This window comes from Oncorhynchus kisutch, linkage group LG14 (genome assembly GCF_002021735.2).
Source record: "Oncorhynchus kisutch isolate 150728-3 linkage group LG14, Okis_V2, whole genome shotgun sequence".
NCBI classification, from domain to species: Eukaryota; Metazoa; Chordata; class Actinopteri; order Salmoniformes; family Salmonidae; genus Oncorhynchus; species Oncorhynchus kisutch.
In genome coordinates, this window is record NC_034187.2 from 81,250,101 (window position 1) to 81,271,170 (window position 21,070).

Sequence of the window (21,070 nt, forward strand, 5' to 3'; positions counted from 1 at the left end):
TAATAACAGTAGTAGTACAGGTAGTAGGGGTGATAATAACAGTAGTAGTACAGGTAGTAGGGTGATAATAACAGTAGTAGTACAGGTAGTAGGGGTGATAATAACAGTAGTAGTACAGGTAGTAGGGGTGATAATAACAGTAGTAGTACAGGTAGTAGGGGTGATAATAACAGTAGTAGTACAGGTAGTAGGGGTGATAATAACAGTAGTAGTACAGGTAGTAGGGGTGATAATAACAGTAGTAGTACAGGTAGTAGGGGTGATAATAACAGTAGTAGTACAGGTAGTAGGGGTGATAATAACAGTAGTAGTTTAGTGGTAGTAGGGGTGATAATAACAGTAGTAGTAGTGGTAGTAGGGGTGATAATAACAGTAGTAGTACAGGTAGTAGGGGTGATAATAACAGTAGTAGTACAGGTAGTAGGGGTGATAATAACAGTAGTAGTACAGGTAGTAGGGGTGATAATAACAGTAGTAGTACAGGTAGTAGGGGTGATAATAACAGTAGTAGTACAGGTAGTAGGGGTGATAATAACAGTAGTAGTACAGGTAGTAGGGGTGATAATAACAGTAGTAGTACAGGTAGTAGGGGTGATAATAACAGTAGTAGTACAGGTAGTAGGGGTGATAATAACAGTAGTAGTACAGGTAGTAGGGGTGATAATAACAGTAGTAGTACAGGTAGTAGGGGTGATAATAACAGTAGTAGTACAGGTAGTAGGGGTGATAATAACAGTAGTAGTTTAGTGGTAGTAGGGGTGATAATAACAGTAGTAGTACAGGTAGTAGGGGTGATAATAACAGTAGTAGTACAGGTAGTAGGGGTGATAATAACAGTAGTAGTACAGGTAGTAGGGGTGATAATAACAGTAGTAGTACAGGTAGTAGGGGTGATAATAACAGTAGTAGTACAGGTAGTAGGGGTGATAATAACAGTAGTAGTACAGGTAGTAGGGGTGATAATAACAGTAGTAGTACAGGTAGTAGGGGTGATAATAACAGTAGTAGTACAGGTAGTAGGGGTGATAATAACAGTAGTAGTACAGGTAGTAGGGGTGATAATAACAGTAGTAGTACAGGTAGTAGGGGTGATAATAACAGTAGTAGTACAGGTAGTAGGGGTGATAATAACAGTAGTAGTACAGGTAGTAGGGGTGATAATAACAGTAGTAGTTTAGTGGTAGTAGGGGTGATAATAACAGTAGTAGTACAGGTAGTAGGGGTGATAATAACAGTAGTAGTACAGGTAGTAGGGGTGATAATAACAGTAGTAGTACAGGTAGTAGGGGTGATAATAACAGTAGTAGTACAGGTAGTAGGGGTGATAATAACAGTAGTAGTACAGGTAGTAGGGGTGATAATAACAGTAGTAGTACAGGTAGTAGGGGTGATAATAACAGTAGTAGTAGGGTTGATAATAACAGTAGTAGTACAGGTAGTAGGGGTGATAATAACAGTAGTAGTAGGGGTGATAATAACAGTAGTAGTAGGGGTGATAATAACAGTAGTAGTACAGGTAGTAGGGGTGATAATAACAGTAGTAGTACAGGTAGTAGGGGTGATAATAACAGTAGTAGTAGGGGTGATAATAACAGTAGTAGTACAGGTAGTAGGGGTGATAATAACAGTAGTAGTACAGGTAGTAGGGGTGATAATAACAGTAGTAGTACAGGTAGTAGGGGTGATAATAACAGTAGTAGTACAGGTAGTAGGGGTGATAATAACAGTAGTAGTACAGGTAGTAGGGGTGATAATAACAGTAGTAGTAGGGGTGATAATAACAGTAGTAGTACAGGTAGTAGGGGTGATAATAACAGTAGTAGTAGGGGTGATAATAACAGTAGTAGTACAGGTAGTAGGGGTGATAATAACAGTAGTAGTACAGGTAGTAGGGGTGATAATAACAGTAGTAGTACAGGTAGTAGGGGTGATAATAACAGTAGTAGTACAGGTAGTAGGGGTGATAATAACAGTAGTAGTACAGGTAGTAGGGGTGATAATAACAGTAGTAGTACAGGTAGTAGGGGTGATAATAACAGTAGTAGTACAGGTAGTAGGGGTGATAATAACAGTAGTAGTACAGGTAGTAGGGGTGATAATAACAGTAGTAGTACAGGTAGTAGGGGTGATAATAACAGTAGTAGTACAGGTAGTAGGGGTGATAATAACAGTAGTAGTACAGGTAGTAGGGGTGATAATAACAGTAGTAGTACAGGTAGTAGGGGTGATAATAACAGTAGTAGTACAGGTAGTAGGGGTGATAATAACAGTAGTAGTACAGGTAGTAGGGGTGATAATAACAGTAGTAGTACAGGTAGTAGGGGTGATAATAACAGTAGTAGTACAGGTAGTAGGGGTGATAATAACAGTAGTAGTACAGGTAGTAGGGGTGATAATAACAGTAGTAGTAGTAGTAGGGGTGATAATAACAGTAGTAGTAGTAGTAGGGGTGATAATAACAGTAGTAGTTTATACGGGTAGTAGGGGTGATCAAATCAAATGTATTTATATAGCCCTTCGTACAATCAGCTGATATCTCAAAGTGCTGTACAGAAACCCAGCCTAAAACCCCAAACGCAAGCAATGCAGGTGTAGAAGCACGGTGGCTAGGAAAAAACTCCCTAGAAAGGCCAATACCTAGGAAGAAACCTAGAGAGGAACCAGGCTATGTGGGGTGGCCAGTCCTCTTCTGGCTGTGCCGGGTGGGAGATTATAACAGAACATGGCCAAGATGTCAAATGTTCATAAATGACCAGCATGGTCGAATAATAATAAGGCAGAACAGTTGAAACTGGAAGCAGCAGCACAGTCAGGTGGAAGTTGAAACTGGAGCAGCAGCATGGCCAGGTGGACTGGGGACAGCAAGGAGTCATCATGTCAGGTAGTCCTGGGGCATGGTCCTAGGGCTCAGGTCAGTTGAAACTGGATAATAACAGTAGTAGTTTAGTGGTAGTAGGGGTGATAATAACAGTAGTAGTTTAGTGGTAGTAGGGGTGGTAATAACAGTAGTAGTTAGTGAGTGTAGGGGTGGTTGGTAATAACAGTAGTAAGTACAGGTAGTAGGGGTGTGCTAATAACAGTAGTCGTAACAGGTAGTAGGGGTGATTAATAACCGGTAGTAGATACACGGTAGTAGGGGTGGGTGATAATAACAGTAGTAGTACAGGTAGTAGGGTGATAATAACAGTAGTTAGTACAGGTAGTAGGGGGTGGATAATAACAGTAGTAGTACCAAGGTAGTAGGGGTGATATAACAGTAGTAGTACAGGTAGTAGGGGTGATAATAACAGTAGTAGTACAGGTAGTAGGGGTGATAATAACAGTAGTAGTACAGGTAGTAGGGGTGATAAGTAACAGTAGTAGTACAGGTAGTAGGGGTGATCATAACAGTAGTAGTACAGGTAGTAGGGGGTGATAATAACAGTAGTAGTACAGGTAGTAGGGGTGATAATAACAGTAGTAGTACAGGTAGTAGGGGTGATAATAACAGTAGTAGTAGTAGTAGGGGTGTGATAATACAGTAGTAGTAGTAGGGGTGATAATAACAGTAGTAGTTTATACGGGTAGTAGGGGTGATCAAATCAAATGTATTTATATAGCCCTTCGTACATCAGCTGATATCTCAAAGTGCTGTACAGAAACCCAGCCTAAAACCCCAAACAGCAAGCAATGCAGGTGTAGAAGCACGGTGGCTTAGGAAAAACTCCCTAGAAAGGCCAATACCTAGGAAGAAACCTAGAGAGGAACCAGGCTATGTGGGGTGGCCAGTCCTCTTCTGGCGTGTGCCGGGTGGAGATTATAACAGAACATGGCCAAGATGTTCAAATGTTCATAAATGACCAGCATGGTCGAATAATAATAAGGCAGAACAGTTGAAACTGGAGCAGCAGCACAGTCAGGTGGAAGTTGAAACCTGGAGCAGCAGCATGGCCAGGTGGACTGGGGACAGCAAGGAGTCATCATGTCAGGTAGTCCTGGGCATGGTCCTAGGGCTCAGGTCAGTTGAAACTGGATAATAACAGTAGTAGTTTAGTGGTAGTAGGGGTGATAATAACAGTAGTAGTTTAGTGGTAGTAGGGGTGGTAATAACAGTAGTAGTTTAGTGGTAGTAGGGGTGATAATAACAGTAGTAGTTTAGTGGTAGTTGGGGTGATAATAACAGTAGTAGTTTAGTGGTAGTAGGGGTGATAATAACAGTAGTAGTTTAGTGGTAGTATGGGTAATAATAACAGTAGTAGTTTATACGGGTAGTAGGGTTGATAATAACAGTAGTAGTTTAGTGGTAGTAGGGGTGATAATAACAGTAGTAGTTTAGTGGTAGTAGGGGTGATAATAACAGTAGTAGTTTAGTGGTAGTAGGGGTGGTAATAACAGTAGTAGTTTAGTGGTAGTAGGGGGTGGTAATAACAGTAGTAGTTTATACGGGGTAGTAGGGGTGATAATAACAGTAGTAGTAGTAGTAGTATGGGTAGTAGAGGTGATAATAGCAGTAGTAGTTATTGGTAGTAGGGGTGATAATAACACTAGTAGTTTAGTGGTAATAACAGTAGTAGTAGTAGTATAGGTAGTAGAGGTGATAATAGCAGTAGTAGTTTAGTGGTAGTAGGGGTGATAATAACAGTAGTAGTTTAGTGGTAGTAAGGGTGGTAATAACAGTAGTAGTTTAGTGGTAGTAGGGGTGGTAATAAACAGTAGTAGTTTAGTGGTAGTAGGGGTGATAATAACAGTAGTAGTACAGGTAGTAGGGGTGATAATAACCAGTAGTAGTACAGGTAGTAGGGGTGATAATAACAGTAGTAGTCAGGTAGTAGGGGGTGATAATAACAGTAGTAGTTTAATGGTAGTATGGGTGTAATAACAGTTAGTAGTACAGTTAGTAGGGGTGATAAACAGTAGTAGTGGGGTGATAATAACAGTAGTAGTACAGGTAGTAGGGGTGATAATAACCAGTAGTAGTAGGGGTGATAATAACAGTAGTAGTACAGGTAGTAGGGGTGATAATAACAGTAGTAGTAGGGGTGATAATAACAGTAGTAGTAGGGGTGATAATAACAGTAGTAGTACAGTAGTAGGGGTGATAATAACACGTAGTAGTTTAGTGGTAGTAGGGGTGATAATAACAGTAGTAGTACAGGTAGTAGGGGTGATAATAACAGTAGTAGTACAGGTAGTAGGGGTGATAATAAACAGTAGTAGTACAGGGTAGTAGGGGTGATAATAACAGTAGTAGTACAGGTAGTAGGGGTGATCAATAACAGTAGTAGTACAGGTATAGGGTACGGTCGGGTGATAATAACAGTAGTAGTACAGGTAGTAGGGGTGATAATAACAGTAGTAGTACAGGTAGTAGGGGTGATAATAACAGTAGTAGTACAGGTAGTAGGGGTGATAATAACAGTAGTAGTACAGGTAGTAGGGTGATAATACATAGTAGTACAGGTAGTAGGGGTGATAATAACAGTAGTACAGGTAGTAGGGGTGATAATAACAGTAGTAGTACAGGTAGTAGGGGTGATAATAACAGTAGTAGTACAGGTAGTAGGGGTGATAATAACAGTAGTAGTACAGGTAGTATGGGTGATAATAACAGTAGTAGTACAGGTATAGGGGTGATAATAACAGTAGTAGTACAGGTAGTAGGGGTGATAATAACAGTAGTAGTACAGGTAGTAGGGGTGATAATAACAATAGTAGTTTAGTGGTAGTAGGGGTGATAATAACAGTAGTAGTTTAGTGGTAGTAGGGGTGATAATAACAGTAGTAGTTTAGTGGTAGTAGGGGTGATAATAACAGTAGTAGTTTAGTGGTAGTAGGGGTGATAATAACAGTAGTAGTTTAGTGGTAGTAGGGGTGATAATAACAGTAGTAGTACAGGTAGTAGGGGTGATAATAACAGTAGTAGTACAGGTAGTAGGGGTGATAATAACAGTAGTAGTACAGGTAGTAGGGGTGATAATAACAGTAGTAGTACAGGTAGTAGGGGTGATAATAACAGTAGTAGTACAGGTAGTAGGGGTGATAATAACAGTAGTAGTACAGGTAGTAGGGGTGATAATAACAGTAGTAGTAGGGGTGATAATAACAGTAGTAGTAGGGGTGATAATAACAGTAGTAGTACAGGTAGTAGGGGTGATAATAACAGTAGTAGTACAGGTAGTAGGGTGATAATAACAGTAGTAGTACAGGTAGTAGGGGTGATAATAACAGTAGTAGTTTAATGGTAGTAGGGGTGATAATAACAGTAGTAGTACAGGTAGTAGGGGTGATAATAACAGTAGTAGTAGGGGTGATAATAACAGTAGTATGTAGGGGTGATAATAACAGTAGGTAGTAACAGGGTAGTAGGGGGCGGATTAATTGAACAGGAATAGTAGTACAAGGTAGAGGGGTGTATACATAACAGTAGTAGTACAGGTAGCTAGGGGTTGCATAATAACAGTAGTAGTAGGTAGTAGGGGTGATAATAACAGTAGTAGTACAGGTAGTAGGGGTGATAATAACAGTAGTAGTACAGGTAGTAGGGGGTGTAATAACAGTAGTAGTTTATCGGTTAGTAAGGGGGTTGATAATAACCGTAGTAGGTACCAGGTAGTAGGGGTGATAATAACAGTAGTAGTAGGGGTGATAATAACAGTAGTAGTAGGGGTGATAATAACAGTAGTAGTACAGGTAGTAGGGGTGATATAACAGTAGTAGTTAGTGGTAGTAGGGGTGATAATAACAGTAGTAGTACAGGTAGTAGGGGTGATAATAACAGTAGTAGTACAGGTAGTAGGGGTGAATAATAACAGTAGTAGTACAGGTAGTAGGGGTGATAATAACAGTAGTAGTACAGGTAGTAGGGGTGATAATAACAGTAGTAGTACAGGTAGTAGGGGTGATAATAACAGTAGTAGTACAGGTAGTAGGGGTGATAATAACAGTAGTAGTACAGGTAGTAGGGGTGATAATAACAGTAGTAGTACAGGTAGTAGGGGTGATAATAACAGTAGTAGTACAGGTAGTAAGTTTGGGGGCTGATAATAACAGTAGTAGTACAGGTAGTAGGGGTGATAATAACAGTAGTAGTACAGGTAGTAGGGGTGATAATAACAGTAGTAGTACAGGTAGTAGGGGTGATAATAACAGTAGTAGTACAGGTAGTAGGGGTGATAATAACAGTAGTAGTACAGGTAGTAGGGGTGATAATAACAGTAGTAGTACAGGTAGTAGGGGTGATAATAACAGTAGTAGTTTAGTGGTAGTAGGGGTGATAATAACAGTAGTAGTTTAGTGGTAGTAGGGGTGATAATAACAGTAGTAGTTACAGGTAGTAGGGGTGATAATAACAGTAGTGGTACAGGGTAGTAGGGGTGATAATAACAGTAGTAGTACAGGTAGTAGGGGTGATAAAACAGTAGTAGTAGGGTTGATAATAACAGTAGTATACAGTAGTAGGGGTGATAATAACAGTAGTAGTAGGGGTGATAATAACAGTAGTAGTAGGGGTGATAATAACAGTAGTAGTACAGGTGTAGGGGTGATAATAACAGTAGTAGTAGGGGTGATAATAACAGTAGTAGTACAGGTAGTAGGGGTGATAATAACAGTAGTAGTACAGGTAGTAGGGGTGATAATAACAGTAGTAGTACAGTAGTAGGGGTGATAATAACAGTAGTAGTACAGGTAGTAGGGGTGATAATAACAGTAGTAGTAGGGGTGATTAATAACAGTAGTAGTACAGGTAGTAGGGGTGATAATAACAGTAGTAGTAGGGGTGATAATAACAGTAGTAGTACAGGTAGTTAGGGGTGATAATAACAGTAGTAGTACAGGTAGTAGGGTGATAATAACAGTAGTAGTACAGGTAGTAGGGGTGATAATAACAGTAGTAGTACAGGTAGTAGGGGTGATAATAACAGTAGTAGTACAGGTAGTAGGGGTGATAATAACAGTAGTAGTACAGGTAGTAGGGGTGATAATAACAGTAGTAGTACAGTAGTAGGGGTGATAATAACATAGTAGTACAGTAGTAGGGGTGATAATAACAGTAGTAGTACAGGTAGTAGGGGTGATAATAAACAGTAGTAGTACAGGTAGTAGGGGGTGATAATAACAGTATAGTAGTACAGGTAGTATTGGTGATAATACACAGTAGTAGTACAGGTAGTAGGGGTGATAATAACAGTAGTAGTACAGGTAGTAGGGTGATAATAACAGTAGTAGTACAGGTAGTAGGGGTGATAATAACAGTAGTAGTACAGGTAGTAGGGGTGATAATAACAGTAGTAGTACAGGTAGTAGGGGTGATAATAACAGTAGTAGTACAGGTAGTAGGGGTGATAATAACAGTAGTAGTACAGGTAGTAGGGGTGGTAATAACAGTAGTAGTACAGGTAGTAGGGGTGATAATAACAGTAGTAGTACAGGTAGTAGGGGTGATAATAACAGTAGTAGTACAGGTAGTAGGGGTGATAATAACAGTAGTAGTACAGGTAGTAGGGGTGATAATAACAGTAGTAGTACAGGTAGTAGGGGTGATAATAACAGTAGTAGTACAGGTAGTAGGGGTGATAATAACAGTAGTAGTAGTAGTAGGGTGATAATAACAGTAGTAGTAGTAGGGGTGATAATAACAGTAGTAGTTTATACGGGTAGTAGGGGTGATCAAATCAAATGTATTTATATAGCCCTTCGTACATCAGCTGATATCTCAAAGTGCTGTACAGAAACCCAGCCTAAAACCCCAAACAGCAAGCAATGCAGGTGTAGAAGCACGGTGGCTAGGAAAAACTCCCTAGAAAGGCCAATACCTAGGAAGAAACCTAGAGAGGAACCAGGCTATGTGGGGTGGCCAGTCCTCTTCTGGCTGTGCCGGGTGGAGATTATAACAGAACATGGCCAAGATGTTCAAATGTTCATAAATGACCAGCATGGTCGAATAATAATAAGGCAGAACAGTTGAAACTGGAGCAGCAGCACAGTCAGGTGGAAGTTGAAACTGGAGCAGCAGCATGGCCAGGTGGACTGGGGACAGCAAGGAGTCATCATGTCAGGTAGTCCTGGGGCATGGTCCTAGGGCTCAGGTCAGTTGAAACTGGATAATAACAGTAGTAGTTTAGTGGTAGTAGGGGTGGTAATAATAGTAGTAGTTTAGTGGTAGTAGGGGTGGTAATAACAGTAGTTGTAGTATGGATAGTAGGTAGTGGTAATGGTAGTGGTGGGAATGGTGGTAGTAGTAGTGATAATGGTAGTAGTGGTAGTGATAATGGTGGTGGTTGTAATGGTAATAGTAGTAGTAGTGATAATGGTAGTAGTGGTAGTGATAATGGTAGTAGCGGTAGTGATAATGGTGGTAGTGATAATAGTAGTAGTTGTAATGGTGGTAGCAGTTGTAATGGTGGTACTAACGGTAATGGTACTAGCGGTAATTGTAGTAGCGGTAGTGGTGGTAGCGGCAATGGTGGTAGCGGCAATGGTGGTAGCGGTAATGGTGGTAGCGGTAATGGTAGTAATAGTAGTGGTAGTAGCGGTAATGGTAATAGCGGTAATGGTAGTGGTAGTAGCAGTAATGGTAGTGCTAGTAGCGGTCGTGGTGGTAGCGGTCGTGGTGATAGCGGTAATGGTAGTAGTGGTAATGGTAGTAGTGATAATGGTGGTATTGGTAGTGGTGGTAGTAGTAGTGATAAAGCTAGAAGTGGTAGTAGCGGTAATGGTGGTAGCGGTAATGGTGGCAGCATTAATGGTGGTAGCGGTAGTGGTAGTGGTGGTAATGGTAGTGGTGGTAATGGTAGTGGTGGTAGCGGTAATGGTAGTGGTGGTAGCGGTAGTGGCGGTAGTGGTGGTAGTAGTTGTGATAAAGCTAGAAGTAGTAGTAGTGGTAGTAGTGGTAATGGTAGTAGCGGTAGAAGTAATGGTGGTAGCGGTAATGGTGGTCGTGGTAATGGTAGTGGTGGTAGTGGTAATGGTGGTAGTAGTAGTGATAAAGCTAGAAGTACTAGTAATGGTAATGGTGGTAGCGGTAGTGGTGGTAATGGTGGTAGTGGTAATGGTAGTGGTGGTAGCGGTAATGGTAGTAGCGGTAGAAGTAATGGTGGTAGTGGTGGTAATGGTGGTAGTGGTAATGGTAGTGGGGGTAATGGTAGTAGTAGTAATAATAAAGCTAGAAGTACTAGTAATGGTAGTAGTGGTAGTGGTGGTAGCGGTAATGGTGGTAGTGGTGGTGGCGGTAGTGGTGGTAGCGGTAATGGTGGTAGCGGTAGTGGTGGTAATGGTAGTGGTGGTAATGGTGGTAGCGGTAGTGGTGGTAATGGTGGTAGTGGTAGTGGTGGTAGTGGTAATGGTGGTAGCGGGAATGGTGGTAGCGGTAGTAGCGGTAATGGTAGTAGTAGTGATAAAGCTAGAAGTACTAGTAATGGTAGTAGCGGTAGTGGTGGTAGTGGTAGTGGTGGTAGCGGTAGTGGTGGTAGCCGTAGTGGTGGTAGCCGTAGTGGTAGTGGTGGTAGCGGTAGTGGTGGTAGTGGTAATGGTGGTAGCGGGAATGGTGGTAGCGGTAATGGTAGCGGTGGTAGCGGTAGTGGTGGTAGCGGTAGTGGTAGTAGCAGTAATGGTGGTAGCGGTAGTGGTAGTAGCAGTAATGGTGGTAGCGGTAGTGGTAGTAGCAGTAATGGTGGTAGTGGTAGCGGTAATGGTGGTAGCGGTAGTGGTGGTAGCAGTAGTGGTGGTAGCGGTAGTGGTAGTAGCGGTAGTGGTAGTAGCAGTAATGGTGGTAGTGGTGGTAGCGGTAGTAGTGGTAGTAGCGGTAATAGCGGTAATGGTAGCAGCGGTAATTGTAGTAATGGTAGTGGTAGTGGTGGTAGCGGTAGTGGTGGTAGCGGTAGTGGTAGTAGCAGTAGCAGTAGTGATAAATCTAGAAGTAGTAGTAGTGGTAATGGTGGTAGATGTGGTAGTATTAGTAGATATATTATTGTCCCTATTATTATATTTTCCTATTATTATTATTATTCACTGCTCCCATTTTATTTTTGTTATTTATATAATTTATTGATCTATATTTTTTAATAGCACTGTTTAATATTATTGAGAGAGAGAGAGAGAGTCCTAGCTGTCTTCATGCCTCTATGAACAGTAGTTACTGTTCATGCTGCAGAGCAGTTTTGACCAGGGCCCCATAGTGCACTATTTAGGTCAATAGGGTGCCATTTGCGACTCAGCCATGGGCTTTTAACTGTCACAGCTCTGTTCCAAAGGGTCCTTCACACATGTACAGATGTAGGATCTTAATTTGATCACCCTGTTGTAAGAGAACTTTCGTGCAATGCAGGAAAGGTTGTAGTTTATTTGAGGTTTAAAAAGGCTTTTGATCTTTGTAATTTCCATTTAGAAGTTTCAGATTTGATAATCCATTAAGAAAAATGTACCAACCCCTACAAAAATGTCCGTTCATTATGTTTAATCCACATAATAATTCTAATTTCCTGTTGCAACACGATTTATTTTCCTGCCTGTAGCAAAGGAGCGACTCCCACCTGTACAGTTCAAGAAAATAATGTGTCCAGATCCATTCATTGTCATTTCATGGCTGATTGATGAGCTGATCGTAAATGAAAAAGCCATTGAATAAAATTAATATATTGAATAAAATTCCATTAAAGGTCCAGTGCAGCCATTTTTATCTGAATATCAAATCATTTCTGGGTAACAATTAAGTACCTGATTGTGATTTCTTAGTCAAGGCAATTTACTCGAGCTGTCTGGGAATGGGGAGGGGAAAACTGAAAATGAGCTCTTATTGGTCTATTAGCACATTTATTCCATTGAGATTTCACCATGGTTGGCCAGAACTCTATCCCACCTAATGCACACAGAAATGTCAGGTGGTCTTTTCAAAACAGCTCTTACACTAAAAGGTCATACTACTATTCCAACCTCATAGTGTGGATATATATATATAAACACAGGAAAAGTACTCGGGACTGTGGGGGAACATATCGCGGTGGCATGCAAAGGGTTAGGAGAGATATACCTGTGGTGGGCGTGCCAGGATTGGTTGATATGCACAGCGATTATCTGTAAGTGTTTGGCACATTTTAATATGAAGCATCTGGTCTCTGTTGTGACAGGCTTCGTCCCAATTTTTACCCTACTTACTATATAGTGCACTACTTTTGGCCATGGCTCCGATCATAAGTAGTGCACTACGTAGGAATAGGGTGTAATTTTGAACAGATGCAGATTCACTATAGCTGTTGATGGTGCCCTCCTCGCATTTCGTTTCCCAACGGTTGGCTTCGGTGGTGTTTTTGAGTCTTTAATTGTGTCAGTCCTGTTGTTGGGCTGGGCAACGCTTAACAAAACACTTTTACATTCACTCTCTTATACCTCCACTTCTCCGCTTTCATCGAGGCCATGTCCCAAATGCCACCTTATTCCCTATGGGCCCTGGTCAAAAGTATAAAGAATTGGTGTATCATTGCAGACGCAGCCTCCCCCTCAAAAGCACTGGATGAAGTGCACCTAAATAAGCCTGCGCTCTCTGGCTGGCTGGCTCTCTGGCTGGCTGGCTCTCTGACTGGCTGGCTCTCTAGCTGTCTGGCTGACTGGCTGGTTCTCTGGCTGGCTGGTTCTCTGGCTGGCTGGCTCTCTGACTGGCTGGCTCTCTAGCTGTCTGGCTCTCTAGCTGTCTGGCTGACTGGCTGGTTCTCTGGCTGGCTGGCTCTCTGACTGGCTGGCTCTCTAGCTGTCTGGCTGACTGGCTGGTTCTCTGGCTGGCTGTCTGTCTGGCCTACTCTCTGGCTGGCTCTCTGGCTGGCTGGCTGTCTGGCTCTCTGGCTAGCTGGTTCTCTGGCTGGCTGGCTCTCTGGCTGGCTGGCTGGCTCTCTGGCTGGCTGGCTCTCTGGCTAGCTGGCTAGCTGGCTAGCTGGTCACCCTGCTGGTCTCCCTGCTCTCTGGCTCGCTGGCTCGCTGGCTGGCACCATGCAAAGCAAGCAAGCGTTAGTGGTGCATTGATATATTGCTAATTTAGCCCTATTTCAGACTAGGGCTGGGTCGATGCCTTCGTATATACTGGGCTGGTGGTGAGTCACTGGGCGGTAACAGTAAGGAATAGGACCAGCATACTATTCAGATCATTCAAACTAATGAAATGACAGGGTCTGGGTCTGGGACTGGTATTGGGACTGGGTCTGGGACTGGGAACGGGACTGGGTCTGGGACTGGGAACGGGTCTGGGACTTGGTCTGTGAACAGGACTGGGTCTGTGAACCTGACTGGGTCTGGGAACAGGACTGGGTCTGGGACTGGGAACGGGAACAGGACTGGGTCTGGGAACAGGACTGGGTCTGGGAACAGGACTGGGTCTGGGAACAGGACTGGGACTGGGTCTGGGAACGGGTCTGGGACTTGGTCTGTGAACAGGACTGGGTCTGGGAACGGGACTGGGTCTGGGAACGGGACTGGGAACGGGTCTGGGAACGGGACTGGGTCTGGGAACAGGTCTGGGTCTGGGACTGGGTCTGTGAACCTGACTGGGTCTGGGAACAGGACTGGGAACGGGTCTGGGTCTGGGAACAGGACTGGGACTGGGTCTGGGAACGGGACTGGGTCTGGGAACAGGTCTGGGTCTGGGACTGGGTCTGTGAACCTGACTGGGTCTGTGAACAGGACTGGGTCTGGGAACTGGACTGGGTCTGGGACTTGGTCTGTGAACAGGACTGGGTCTGTGAACCTGACTGGGTCTGGGAACAGGACTGGGTCTGGGACTGGGAACGGGAACGGGTCTGGGTCTGGGAACAGGACTGGGTCTGGGAACAGGACTGGGTCTGGGAACAGGACTGGGACTGGGTCTGGGAACGGGTCTGGGACTTGGTCTGTGAACAGGACTGGGTCTGGGAACGGGACTGGGTCTGGGAACGGGTCTGGGACTGGGTCTGGGAACAGGACTAGGTCTGGGTCTGGGACTGGGTCTGTGAACCTGACTGGGTCTGGGAACAGGACTGGGAACGGGTCTGGGTCTGGGAACAGGACTGGGACTGGGTCTGGGAACGGGACTGGGTCTGGGAACAGGTCTGGGTCTGGGACTGGGTCTGTGAACCTGACTGGGTCTGTGAACAGGACTGGGTCTGGGAACGGGTCTGGGTCTGGGAACGGGACTGGGTCTGGGAACAGGACTGGGACTGGGTCTGGGAACGGTTCTGGGTCTGGGACTTGGTCTGTGAACAGAACTGGGTCTGTGAACCTGACTGGGTCTGTGAACCTGACTGGGTCTGTGAACAGGACTGGGTCTGGGACTGGGAACGGGAACAGGACTGGGTCTGGGAACAGGACTGGGTCTGGAAACAGGACTGGGTCTGGGAACAGGTCTGGGACTTGGTCTGTGAACAGGACTGGGTCTGTGAACAGGACTGGGTCTGGGAACGGGACTGGGTCTGGGAACGGGACTGGGTCTGGGAACGGGACTGGGTCTGGGTCTGGGAATGGGACTGGGTCTGGGAACAGGACTGGGTCTGGGACTGGGTCTGTGAACAGGACTGGGTCTGTGAACCTGACTGGGTCTGTGAACCTGACTGGGTCTGGGAACAGGACTGGGTCTGGGAACCTGACTGGGTCTGGGAACCTGACTGGGTCTGGGAACCTGACTGGGTCTGGGAACAGGACTGGGTCTGGGACTGGGACTGGGTCTGGGACTGGGTCTGGGTCTGTGAACCTGACTGGGTCTGTGAACCTGACTGGATCTGGGAACAGGACTGGGTCTGTGAACCTGACTGGGTCTGTGAACCTGACTGGATCTGGGAACAGGACTGGGTCTGTGAACCTGACTGGATCTGGGAACAGGACTGGGTCTGTGAACCTGACTGGGTCTGTGAACCTGACTGGGTCTGGGAATGGGACTGGGCCTGGGGACTGGGCCTGGGAACGGGACTGGGCCTGGGACTGGGTCTGGGAACGGGACTGGGCCTGGGGACTGGGCCTGGGAACAGGACTGGGTCTGGGAACGGGACTGGGTCTGGGACTGGGAACGGGTCTGGGTCTGGGACTTGGTCTGTGAACAGGACTGGGTCTGGGAACTGGACTGGGTCTGGGAACTGGACTGGGTCTGGGAACTGGACTGGGTCTGGGACTTGGTCTGTGAACAGGACTGGGTCTGTGAACCTGACTGGGTCTGGGAACAGGACTGGGTCTGGGACTGGGAACGGGTCTGGGTCTGGGAACAGGACTGGGTCTGGGAACAGGACTGGGACTGGGTCTGGGAACGGGTCTGGGACTTGGTCTGTGAACAGGACTGGGTCTGGGAACGGGACTGGGTCTGGGAACGGGTCTGGGACTGGGAACGGGTCTGTGAACCTGACTGGGTCTGGGAACAGGACTGGGAACGGGTCTGGGTCTGGGAACAGGACTGGGTCTGGGAACGGGTCTGGGTCTGGGACTGGGTCTGTGAACCTGACTGGGTCTGGGAACAGGACTGGGAACGGGTCTGGGTCTGGGAACAGGACTGGGTCTGGGAACAGGACTGGGACTGGGTCTGGGAACGGGACTGGGACTGGGTCTGGGAACGGGACTGGGACTGGGTCTGGGTCTGTGAACCTGACTGGGTCTGTGAACAGGACTGGGTCTGGGAACGGGTCTGGGTCTGGGAACGGGACTGGGTCTGGGACTGGGAACGGGTCTGGGAACGGGACTGGGTCTGGGAACGGGTCTGGGTCTGGGAACGGGTCTGGGACTTGGTCTGTGAACAGAACTGGGTCTGTGAACCTGACTGGGTCTGTGAACCTGACTGGGTCTGTGAACAGGACTGGGTCTGGGACTGGGTCTGGGAACAGGACTGGGTCTGGGAACAGGACTGGGTCTGGGAACGGGTCTGGGACTTGGTCTGTGAACAGGACTGGGTCTGGGAACGGGACTGGGTCTGGGAACGGGACTGGGTCTGGGAACGGGTCTGGGTCTGGGAATGGGACTGGGTCTGGGAACAGGACTGGGACTGGGTCTGTGAACCTGACTGGGTCTGTGAACCTGACTGGGTCTGTGAACCTGACTGGGTCTGGGAACAGGACTGGGTCTGGGAACCTGACTGGGTCTGGGAACCTGACTGGGTCTGGGAACAGGACTGGGACTGGGTCTGGGACTGGGTCTGTGAACCTGACTGGGTCTGTGAACCTGACTGGGTCTGTGAACCTGACTGGGTCTGGGAACGGGACTGGGCCTGGGAACGGGACTGGGCCTGGGACTGGGAACGGGACTGGGCCTGGGGACTGGGCCTGGGGACTGGGACTGGGTCTGGGACTGGGAACAGGACTGGGCCTGGGAACGGGACTGGGCCTGGGGACTGGGCCTGGGAATGGGACTGGGTCTGGGAATGGGACTGGGTCTGGGACTGGGACTGGGAACGGGTCTGGGTCTGGGAATGGGACTGGGTCTGGGAACAGGACTGGGACTGGGTCTGTGAACCTGACTGGGTCTGTGAACCTGACTGGGTTTGGGAACAGGACTGGGTCTGGGAACCTGACTGGGTCTGGGAACCTGACTGGGTCTGGGAACAGGACTGGGACTGGGTCTGGGACTGGGTCTGGGTCTGTGAACCTGACTGGGTCTGTGAACCTGACTGGGTCTGGGAACAGGACTGGGTCTGTGAACCTGACTGGGTCTGTGAACCTGACTGGGTCTGGGAACGGGACTGGGCCTGGGGACTGGGTCTGGGAACGGGACTGGGCCTGGGGACTGGGCCTGGGAACGGGACTGGGCCTGGGACTGGGCCTGGGGACTGGGCCTGGGGACTGGGACTGGGTCTGGGACTGGGAACAGGACTGGGCCTGGGGACTGGGCCTGGGAACGGGACTGGGCCTGGGGACTGGGCCTGGGAATGGGACTGGGTCTGGGAATGGGACTGGGTCTGGGACTGGAACTGGGTCTGGGACTGGGAACAGGATTGAGACTGGGAATTATTTTTTTTGTTTTTGTTTCACCTTTATTTAACCGGGTAGGCTAGTTGAGAACACCTTTATTTAACCGGGTAGGCTAGTTGAGAACACCTTTATTTAACCGGGTAGGCTAGTTGAGAACACCTTTATTTAACCAAGTAGGCTAGTTGAGAACACCTTTATTTAACCAGGTAGGCTAGTGGAGAACACCTTTATTTAACCAAGTAGGCTAGTTGAGAACACCTTTATTTAACCAAGTAGGCTAGTTGAGAACACCTTTATTTAACCAGGTAGGCTAGTTGAGAACACCTTTATTTAACCAAGTAGGCTAGTTGAGAACACTTTTATTTAACCAGGTAGGCTAGTTGAGAACAAGTTCTCATTTACAACTGCGACCTGGCCAAGATAAAGCAAAGCAGTGCGACACAAACAACACAGCTACACAAACAAACGTACAGTCAATAACACAATAGAAAAATCTGTATACAGTGTGTGCAAATGAAGTAAGGAGATAAGGCAATAAATAGGCCATGGTGGCGAAAAGAATACAATTTAGCAATTAACACTGGAGTGATAAATGTGCAGGTAGAGATACTGGGGTGCAAAGGAGCAGAAAAATAAACAACAATATGGGGATGAGGTAGTTGGGTGGGTTATTTACAGATGGGCTGTGTACAGGTGCAATGATTGGTAAGCTGCTCTGACAGCTGATGCTTAAAGTTAGTGAGGGAGATATAAGACTCCAGCTTTAGTGATTTTTGCAATTCGATCCAGTCATGGGCAGCAGAGAACTGGAAGGAAAGACAACCAAAGGAGGAATTGGCTTTGGGGATGACCAGTGAGATATACCTGCCGGAGCGCGTGCTACGGGTGGGTGCTGCTATGGTGACCAGTGAGTTGAGATAAGGTGGGGCTTTACCTTGCAAAGACTTATAGATGACCTGGAGCCAGTGGGTTTGGCGACGAATATGAAGCTAGGGCCAGCCAACGAGAGTGTACAGGTCGCAGTGGTGGGTAGTATATGGGGCTTTGGTGACAAAACGGATGGCACTGTGATAGACTGCATCCAATGTTGGAGGCTATTTTGTAAATGACATCCCCGAAGTCAAGGATCGGTCGGATAGTCAGTTTTACGAGGGTATGTTTGGCAGCATGAGTGAAGAATGCTTTGTTGCGAAATAGGTAGCCGATTCTAGACTTAATTGTGGATTGGAGATGCTAAATGTGAGTCTGGAAGGACAGTTTACAGTCTCACCAGACACCTAGAATATGTGGACAACTACAAATACCTAAGTCAGAATTGTCCAGAGTAGTGATGCTAGACGGGCAGGCAGGTGCGGGCAGCGATCGGTTGAAGAGCATGTATTTAGATTTACTTGCTTTTAGGAGCAATTGGAGGCCACGGAAGGAGAGTTGTATGGCATTGAATCTCGTCTGGAGGTTAGTTAACACAGTGTCCAAAGAAGGGCCAGAAGTATACAGAATGGTGTCATCTGCGTAGAGGTGGATCAGAGAATCACCAGCAGCAAGAGCGACATCATTGATACAATACAGAGAAATGAGTTGGCCCGAGAATTGAACCCTGTGGCACCCCAATCGAAACTTGCCAGAGGCCCGGAAAACAGGTGACTGGCACTGGGATTGGGAATGGGAATGGGACTGGCACTGGGTTGATGCATGCCCATACACTGGGTAAGTGGTTAACTCAGAACTAAAATCTTGGGTAATTTGTCAGATGCTCATATTCTGTCCGCGAGAGTTTAGGTAAGTGGTGACTGGACAGTCACTACAGTAGGTTGTAGTAGTGGAGGAAATGGACTGGAACCATACTACTGATGCCATTCAAACTAATGAAATAACAAAGACAGAGACAGTGACTGTAGTTAGATGGAACACCCACCAAGGTTCTTTGTTCATTAGTGATTATATTTATGTAACATCTAGCTCTCTTTTATTATACCTCACCATCTCTCTCTCTCTCTCACCATCTCTCTCTCCCCCTCCTCTCTTTCTCTATCTGTCTCCCCCCTCTGAATTTGTGGGATCGTTTGTTGCTATCTGAGTCTCTTTCGCTCTCGCTCTCTCCCTTGCTCTCTCCCTCTCGTCTCTGTCGGTCTCTCTCTCTCTCTCTCTCTTTCTCTCTCCCCGCATGGAGAATTCTCTCTCAAATCCTTTCTCTCTCTTCTCTCTCTCTGCCATATTCTCTCTCTCTTCCATTCTCCCTCCCTTCCTTTCTCTTACCCTCCACCTCTTGGTCTCTCTCTGTCTCTTTGTATTATCCATCTTCAATGTAACGCTCTCTCTCCTCCCCCCGTTCTTAATATCTCTCCACCTCCCCTCTTCTTTCCGCAGGTGGAGGGATGGCCCTGTCATTACTTAGTTTAATTGTCTTGGTGTTCCCCTTCCTCACGGCGGCCAAACACAATACAACTGCGGGTAATGAATTTTTTGCTTTCATTTAAATGTGTGTCTTTGACGTGTGTGTGTGAGTGACTGTGTGTGTGTGTGTGTGTGAGTGACTGTGTGTGTGTGTGCTTGTATGTGTGTGTGTATGCATGGTACTTTATCTCTGCAATGGTCGCAGTTCCTCCCTCTGTTTTGATGGCTTAGTTTGCATGTATTGGTATTGTTCATATGTATGGACTCCTTTGTATTGGTATTGTTCATATGTATGGACTCCTTTGTATTGGTATTGTTCATATGTATGGACTCCTTTGTATTGGTATTGTTCATATGTATGGACTCCTTTGTCATCAACCAGATCAGTCAGCACATTGGCACAAAAACCACTGTGACTGCTCCTGAGACCACCTCTGTGTCCCAAATGACACCCAATTCACATAGTGCACTACTTTTGTTCAGAGTCCTATGTAGGGAATAGGGTGCCATTTGGGATGTAGACTATTACCAGAGACAGCCAGCCACCATTTCAAGCCACTTCCAACAGTGAAGGCATGGCAGGCTAGACTAAACCCCAGGGTTAAAAACCAATCGACCACAAACGAAAGAGCGGTGCCATAACACGAATGGACATTTGCTGTGAACAGCCGTCGCTTGTTATACACTCTGTTATAGTGGTATGACACTAAAGTTATGTACCATGTTATATACTGTTATATACCCTGTTACATACTGTTATATACCCTGTTACACACCCCCTGTTATATACTGTTATACACTCTGTTATAGTGGTATGACACTAAAGTTATGTACCATGTTATATACTGTTATATACCCTGTTACATACTGTTATATACCCTGTTACACACCCCCTGTTATATACTGTTATATACTGTTATATACTGTTATATACCCTGTTATATACTGTTATATACCCTGTTATATACTGTTATACACCCTGTTACATACCCCTGTTATATACCCTGTTATATACCCTGTTATATACCCTGTTATATACCCTGTTATATACTGTTATATACCCTGTTATATACTGTTATACACCCTGTTACATACCCCCTGTTATATACCCTGTTATATACCCCCTGTTATATACCCTGTTACATACCCCCTGTTATATACCCTGTTATATACTGTTATATACCCTGTTACATACCCCCTGTTATATACTGTTATATACCCTGTTACACACCCCCTGTTATACTGTTTTACACCCTGTTACATATCCCCTGTTATATACCCTGTTATATACTGTTATATACTGTTATATACTGTTATACACTATGTTATATACCCTGTTACATACCCCTTGTGTCACGCTCGTCGAAATGGGTAGACCAAGGCGCAGTGTGCGTAGAGTTCCACATATTTTAATGAATAGAAACTCACCAAACAAAACAAACAAGCACAAACGAAACGTGAAGCTACTGGTGTGCACACAGGCAACTAACTGTAGACATAGTCAAGATCCCACAAATCTCAAATAAGGAAATGGCTGCCTAAATATGATCCCCAATCAGAGACAAAGATAAACAGCTATTTATCAGCTGTTCACCGTCGGGGGGGGGGCGGCTCCGGTGCGGGGCGAGAACCCCTGCTGAAGGCTCTGGACTGCAGACCGTCGCTGAAGGCTCTGGACTGCAGACCGTCGCTGAAGGCTCTGGACTGCAGACCGTCGCTGAAGGCTCTGGACTGCAGACCGTCGCTGAAGGCTCTGGACTGCAGACCGTCGCTGAAGGCTCTGGACTGCAGACCGTCGC

General features: G+C 45.9%; 1 protein-coding gene across 1 annotated transcript in view; it reads left to right on the top strand.

Moving 5' to 3' along the window:
• Positions 1–21,070, top strand: part of LOC109875904 (gamma-aminobutyric acid type B receptor subunit 1-like) — a 328,979-nt gene that overhangs the window by 50,031 nt on the left and 257,878 nt on the right. The window contains exon 2 of the mRNA XM_031789059.1: positions 19,245–19,328. Coding sequence (XP_031644919.1) covers positions 19,253–19,328 — 76 coding nt within the window. The 5' untranslated portion in view covers positions 19,245–19,252. The remainder of the gene's footprint in view (positions 1–19,244; positions 19,329–21,070) is intronic.